The sequence below is a fragment of the Astatotilapia calliptera genome, chromosome 9 (genome assembly GCF_900246225.1).
Source record: "Astatotilapia calliptera chromosome 9, fAstCal1.2, whole genome shotgun sequence".
NCBI lineage: Eukaryota > Metazoa > Chordata > Actinopteri > Cichliformes > Cichlidae > Astatotilapia > Astatotilapia calliptera.
The window spans coordinates 22,361,249-22,368,976 of NC_039310.1; the positions used below are offsets into that span (position 1 = coordinate 22,361,249).

At 43.3% G+C, this 7,728-nt stretch overlaps 1 protein-coding gene across 1 annotated transcript; it reads left to right on the forward strand.

The window, feature by feature from the left end:
* Nucleotides 1-353: 353 nt before the first annotated feature.
* On the forward strand, nucleotides 354-6,957 carry dselb (dermatan sulfate epimerase like b). The gene has a single exon (XM_026180177.1). It carries the CDS (start codon nucleotides 1,452-1,454, stop codon nucleotides 5,106-5,108), a length of 3,657 nt encoding a protein of 1,218 aa, XP_026035962.1. The 5' UTR covers nucleotides 354-1,451; the 3' UTR covers nucleotides 5,109-6,957.
* Nucleotides 6,958-7,728: the final 771 nt, after the last annotated feature.

The window sequence follows — 7,728 nt, forward strand, 5'->3', positions numbered from 1 at the left end:
TACTGCACATTCATTCACCCAATGTATATATATATATATATATATATATATATATATGTGTGTGTGTGTGTTCTTCCTCTACCCCCCCCCCCCCCCCCATTTTTGCACATGTCGAGGAGCGTGTCAGACTACATTTCACTGTGTGTTATACTTGTATAACTATGCATGTGACAAATAATAAACCTTGAACCTTGAACCTTAAATGACACAATAAAAGAGTCGTGCAGATCACATTAAAGAGATACTAAAACGTGTTTTATCACCTGCTGCTGCCCTAATGTTAGGTAGAAACTTAACATCGCTCAGGAATACGAAAATAAATAATAATGGAGTGAATATTAAGCCTCCCCACACTCTGTGAGAGATGAGATCGGGCTTCTGAAGTCACGGCTCCCTCTACAGTTTGTACAGTGGAATTTTTTCCATCCAGTGCAGGAAAACAATCAAACTGACTGTGCTGAACAGTCGGGAGGACACAACGGAGACGCGTCCGGGGATACACACATAATACACAGGCTCAGTTGTGTGCGTCTCAAACGCCAGCGGGAACACCAATATTCCCACAGATACGGCAGATTTCCACGTGGATTTTTTTTCCATTCGGCGGGCTGATTCGCTGTTTTCTGCGGACAATCGGGGGAAAATGTCTCATTCTTTGAATACTTGAGGAGTGACGACAACTTTCCTCCTTTCGGACTTCACCCGCACTAATAGCAGAAGATAAAGCGCGAGGAGAGGAGAGGACTGCTTTTCAACAATGCAAACAGATCAATTACCCGATCAGGATTTGCAAAATTAAGGATTTGGCGTCTCTGCAGCGGAGGTACCAAGCAATGTTTGCAGCGGAGATGCGTTGTTTGCTGAGGTTTATGTCCGTGGATGTTGCGGCTCGGTCGGGCTGCACACGGAGCCTTTGGGTGGCTGTGATTGGACCGGACACAGACTGGGGCTGACTGATGTTTGTCCGAGAGGAAATGTTTTGGGGAGGAGATCAATATGAGTTACTGGCAAAGGGGGAGACGCCAGTCGTCGCGAGTGCTCATATTACTATGAAGACGAACGGCACCATGCAGGCATAAGGATTTTTTTCTTGTATTTTAATTCAAAAACATAGGAAAAAGATCTTCTTACCATCAGAGATTTATTTATATTTATTTATGATGTGTTTTGCTGCCTTTGCAAACTGTTGCAAACATTGTTGCACTTGGATTTGGATAGTGCTTGCTTCTGCACGAAAGTTTTTTTTAATCCTTGTTCTTGACTATCATGCCCAGGAATTTGATATTGCATCATATTATCTTTTAAAATAAAAACGCCATGGACTTGTGCATCCCTAATATTTAAACGTAATCTGGACTTTCACTCTGAAAACTTATTTTTTCCGGGACATTGCAACACTTTTACTGAAGAAAACTGTCAGCTAATTACTTTTTAAAATCCTGTAGTGTAAAATGTGCTCGCAAACACCTGGAAAAATGGCTGGCAGCTGGGTTGTATATTCAGCTTTTTTACTACCATTGTTCGCAGTGGGCACAGCTTTCTCGGGGGTCTTCAACACCACAGACAGAGACGTTTTCACAGATGACTTGCTGCAGGTCAAGCTCACACAAGACAGAGCGAGTGAGCACTGGAAGCTCCAGTCTGCTGACTCCCATCCCAACCTATATTTTAACCAAGTGGATGTGTTACACTTGAGGCAAAGGTCCTCTACCACCCACAGTCACATATTTAAAGTCATCAGAGCTGCTGTGCTCACTATGTTGTCTAATGTTCCCTTTTACTTGCCCCCTGTGAAACATGAGGAGTTTACAAGCAAGTGGAATGAGATTTATGGGAACAACCTGCCTCCCCTGGCTCTCTACTGCCTGTTGTGCCCAGAGGATTCTGCTGCTCTGCAGTTTCTTATCAAGTTTATGGATAGGATGGCCGAATATTCAGACTGGAAGGTGACCAGTGCACCGAACGATGAGGTGCCCATGGCGCACTCTCTCACTGGGTTTGCTACTGCTTATGACTTTATTTACTCCTACCTGGATCAGCGTAGAAAGGATTTATACCTCAAGAAAATTCGCGCTGAGACGGTGGAGCTGTATGAGCTCTCTAAGTACAGAGGATGGGGCAAACAGTATCTCCAAAATCATCAAACCACCAACATATTAGCCATCCTGACAGGTGCAATAGTGGTGGGGTCACATGACGACCCAGAGTCAATGATCTGGAAGCAAGTGGCAGTTAACTATATGGAGAAAACAATGTTTCTTTTGAATCACGTTGTTGATGGCTCCCTGGATGAGGGAGTAGCCTACGGAAGCTACACAGCCAAGTCTATCACCCAGTATGTGTTCTTAGCTCAGCGTCATTTCAACATAGACAACATGCAGAACAACTGGCTGCGGGGCCACTTTTGGTTTTATTATGCCACGCTGTTGCCGGGCTTTCAGAGAACAGTCGGCATTGCGGATTCAAACTACAACTGGTTTTATGGTCCAGAGAGCCAGCTTGTTTTCCTCGACACGTTCATCATGAAGAATGGAACGGGCAACTGGCTGGCTCAACAGATTCGAAAGCATCGGCCGAAGGACGGCCCCATGGGGCAGTCATCTGCCCAGCGCTGGGCTACACTTCACACAGAATACATCTGGTACAACTCCCACCTCACGCCGCAGCCTCCCCACGATTTTGGCAAAGCTAAAATGCATATTTTCTCAAACTGGGGTGTGGTTACATACGGAGCTGGGCTTCCCAATGGCCAGAGTAATACTTTTGTCTCCTTTAAGTCTGGCAGCCTGGGTGGCCGTGCAGTCTATGACATTGTCCATGACAAGCCTTACTCCTGGGTGGATGGCTGGAACAGCTTTAACCCTGGTCATGAGCACCCAGACCAGAACTCTTTTACTTTTGCTCCTAATGGGCAAGTATTTGTGTCTGAAGCACTTTATGGTCCAAAGTACAGCTACCTTAACAATGTTTTAGTGTTCAGTCCATCTCCTACCAGCCAGTGTAACAATCCATGGGAGGGTCAGTTGGGGGAGTGCGCTAAGTGGCTGCGCTGGACCGATGAAGGGGTGGGTGACGCTAGAGGTGAGGTGATTGCCGCTTTGTCACACAAGGATACGATGTTTGTGAGTGGGGAAGCCGTGCTGGCTTATTCACCTGCCATGAGACTAAAGAGTGTATTCAGAGCTTTGGTTCTGCTCAACTCGCAGACTTTGCTAGTCCTTGACCATGTAGAAAAATGGGGTGATTCACCTATAAAGTCACTCAGTGCTTTTTTCCACAATCTCGACATTGACTTTAAATACGTTCCTTTCAGATTCATGGACAGATATAACGGCGCGATGATGGATGTGTGGGATGCTCATTATAAAATGTTCTGGTTTGACACTCAGGGCCACAGCCCTGAAACACGGATACAGGAAGCAGAGCAGGCGGCTGAGTTTAAAAAGAGGTGGACGCAGTATATAAACGTTACTTTCCAAATGACAGGCCCGGTCAGCAGAGTGGCTTACGTGCTGCACGGACCGTATGTCAAAGTGTCCAACTGTAGATTTATAGATAACAGCAAAAATGGAGTGAGGCTTTCTTTAATCATTAATAACACAGAGAAGATTGTGTCCATTGCTACAAACTATAAAGACATTGGGGCAAGGTTGAGTTATTTGGGATTTGGAGGTCACAGTAAAGTTGAGGATAGATATCAAATCACCCGATACGGCCTTGGGACACAAATCCTCCCTAAACAAATCAGCAGTGATAATCAGCTGTTTGACTTTGGTTTCACAGTCAATGTAATAGCGGGGGTCGTTCTCTGTGTGGCTATAGGATTTTTGACCATGCAGAGAAAGTTTTATGTTTGCTTCAGCAGGCTGATGCGTTACGCACTCCTCACCGTGCTCATTCTGTGGATAGCCGAGCTGCTGTTTGTCTCTAACAGCTGCGATCAGCTTCTCTGTGGGGTAAAATGGAAAGGTGCGGGTGCCAAAAGCGAAGTAAACAAACAAATAAGATTGTACGAGCAGCACCGGCTCCCCCTTCCCACTGTTGTCATAACGACCCTTCCCGGATCGGGATCGGAAATACTCAAGCACCTTTTTTACAATAGCTCAGACTTTGTTTATATAAGGGTCCCCACCGAGCATGTGGACATTCCTGAGACTGAGTTTGAGTTTGACACCCTGGTCGATGCCTGTGAATGGTCAAGGTCAGACGCCGTGAACGCACGGTTTAAGATTATCCAGGGCTGGCTGCATTCGCTAGTGCATAACACAAAGCTGCACTTGCAAAATATTCAGCTCGTAGAGGGCAGCAGGGTCAAGCAGACCCAGAGAGTCAGCGTCCCCAGGGACAGAAAGAAAAGATCCAGGAAGAGAGAACCAGCATCTGACCTGAAGGGCAAACTGAGGGCTAGTCTGGACAGAGATGCAGAGTATGTAAGGGAAATGAGAAGGCATGTTGCAGAGTACCCTAACGCCCGGGTGGTAATCAACATGCAGAGTGGAAGCTGGACACTCAAACTACCTTTCATTCAGGAGGTAGTGGGACTTTCCTTGAGGACAATATACTTGGTGAGAGACCCGAGAGCATGGATTTATCTCATGGTTTATAACAGCAAACCCAGCCTATACTCCCTTAAAAACATCCCACAGCACCTTTCCTTGATATTCAAGGAGGATGCTGTCAGGGATGGGTGCTCAGCTGTTGCGCCAGAGTTTAAAATGATCCAGAGGCTACTGTCCCGTTATGAGACAAATCCTGTTTTGATTCTGGCTCATTTGTGGCTGGCACACACCGCAGCCGCTCTGAGGGTCAGCGAGAGCCTTCCCGAGGAGTCCTTTCTCCGAGTGAGGTTTGAGGATGTGGTCAACTTCCCCCAGGAGACGGCAGAGACAATACACACATTTCTGGGGGTGCCTGTGTCACCCACAGCCCTCAATCAACTCATATTCACCACCTCTACGAACCTGTACAATCTAATGTATGAAGGAGACATCTCACCAGCCAACATTAACATATGGAGACAGAAAATGTCTCGAAAGGACGTTCGACTGATAGAGGATGTGTGTGGAAGTGTGATGAAGAGGCTGGGTTACACTAGGTTCACCAGTTAACCGCTGCTGGTCAGCTGATATTGAGCTGTCTTTGTTTACTGTAGCTGCCAGTCACAGCCAGCTCTGTAATGTATTCTTTTTTCTTTTTCTTTTTGCACTGAGCTGAAATTTCTAAAAAAGCAAAAAAAAAACAATGTTAAAAGTTGAAGAAAAACTGTGCTGTCTCTCCGTCTGTCTTCAAGCTTTCTCCCTCAGTTGTATTTGTTTGGGTGTGTGTACAGTATTGTATCGACTACAGCGACAGATGTTTGTGAGGGAGGAATACTTTGCATTGGAACAGGTGGAAGGGAGCTCATTTTATTGTTCTTCTCCCTCTAAGCAGCCCTCTACAGTTACTTGTAGCGCTCTTTTTATCGACTGAAACTTTAGACCTGTCTTGTCTTACATACTGATGAATATCACTGAATTTCAACATAAATTTTATGATACTACCCAACAACCGTGGTGTGAGGAAAAAATGCTTTGTGCAAAATTCAAAGCTTGGTTATTTGATTTTTTTTCTTTTTTTGGGAAGTGGCAGTACATTTATTGGTTTGGAACAGATATGTTATGAAGCTCATTAATAAGTTTTGAAGTTGTAGGAGACAGCTAATTTGGGCTGTCATTTTCCTGTCTGAACTGTTGAATGCTGTTTCCCTTTAAAACTGTATAAAAAAATGCTGCATTGTAAGGGGTTGAAAATGGAGAACAAGAAGATGACTGGTGTTTTTTTTTAAACTCAAGTGATAGATTGTATTTTTGTTGTACGAAGGATTTTAGTTAGAAACTCAAAGATGTCACAGCAGTTTAGCACTTTCACAAAATCTGATTGTATGTGGGATTCAGTGCATTTTCCAGGGCTAACTTTACTGTATCCGCTTAATTATTATGGAAGCATAAAATCTCTGAAGATATATAAAATATGTGTAGAAGAAAGAAAGTAAAGTATTTATGAGTTCTAAAGATATATATCCCAAAGGATCAGGAATGAATACCATTATTGTAACTCCCTTTAGCATTTATTGAATTAGATCTGAGGGATGTGCTTAATAGGGATCAAACTGGTAAAAAAAAGAAACTGTCAGCCTTGACACATTTCTAGTCAAAGCAATTTCCAAAGCACCCCCCTCAGCTAGTTATATTAATCTGCAAGATGCCATAGCAGAGGCTTACTGTGTTTTATTGCTGTGATATATTCACTATAAAGGCCTGAAGGAAAAGCAAACAACACGTGTTTCTATTTCCAGTTGCAGTCACTCAGATAGCCAATCATATTTTAGGTTTTTGTCTTTAAAGAGTCCAGTGAGCCTTGCACTGAACACAGATGAATATGAAGTATAGGTAAAAAAAAAAAAAAATCAGAGACCATTTTTACTCTGTGATGTTATGCTCCTTGGCCTGGGTAAAAAAAAAAAATGCTACTCAGTAACCTTTGATGCTGTCTTGCTTAGACATTTCTGTACTGTAAATGGATCACATGTAACATGCAGATGGTGCACTCGTTTCTAAACTCGCCATCGCATCTGTACACAGAATACTCAGTGTTCATTTGGAAATATCCATCTTTCCTTGGCTAGAAGCAGTCCTGTTTGTTTTTTTCTCTATGAACACCGAAACCCTTGACTGGCTGGAAAACCCGTTTGATGTTCGTGGTCTTTGAATGTGTAGACTTGGCAGACATGCTTTCACTTTGGTGTTGCAATCCTGTTACCAACTCTGTTTTGTATTTGCTTGTGGGGATATGGTTCCTTGCTTCTGTGGCCTTGAATTACAATCATTTCTTTTTTGACAGTTTTCTTTTTCTGGATCTGGAGCAGAAAGAGAAATTAATGTAACGAAAAGAATAAATTCATAAATATATTGACAACCAGTCTTTGTTTAGGTGTAGTGTATTATTTTCCACAATGGCATAGGCCATGTGATTATAAGGCGTTTGTCCTCATTAGCTGCTTTTATACTCATGTTAAACTAGCTATTATCCTTCGCTACAAAAGACAGAACATAAATTTTAATTTGTACGTGCTCTCTTTCCGTATGATTACGGCTAACCTGCTAGTAATGTGTCTGTTTACGCAGACGCTTGTGCTGCCACATTTTTGCACTAGCACAATCTCCATTTTATTAGACACGGATGACAGAAGCCTAATTGCTTATATGGGTGATGTGCATGACAAGGAGGAACCAACAATTAAAAACATGTCAGGAAGTTCTAATGCCATGCTCTGACTGAAACTCCCTTAACAGGAGCAGGCTTCGAAAGAGCACATGCTGTGTCTTATGTCTCAGAATGGTGAGTCAGTCATTTCATTACTCATTTGTTCTTGATCCCTCCTGTAACACTCTAATGCTTGGCAAGGTCCTCTGTGCCTAATGCTTCCACGCAGAGGCACATTATTCACAGAAAAACCTCAGGCAAATGCTTTGGAAGGTTTCTACAAGTCTGGACCTGCAGTCTCTGCTTGTAAAGTAGTTCCATTCGTTCTGAATGCAGGAGTAATCTTCCCCCTGTATGCATACGTGCTTAATAATTATTCAGGCTTCACAGAGAGCTGGGACATAACTAATAACTTCATTTCTTTTTTTAACCAGACAATTACTGGTGTTATTTAAAGAGAAGACAAGAGAATGATGCAAAACTAAA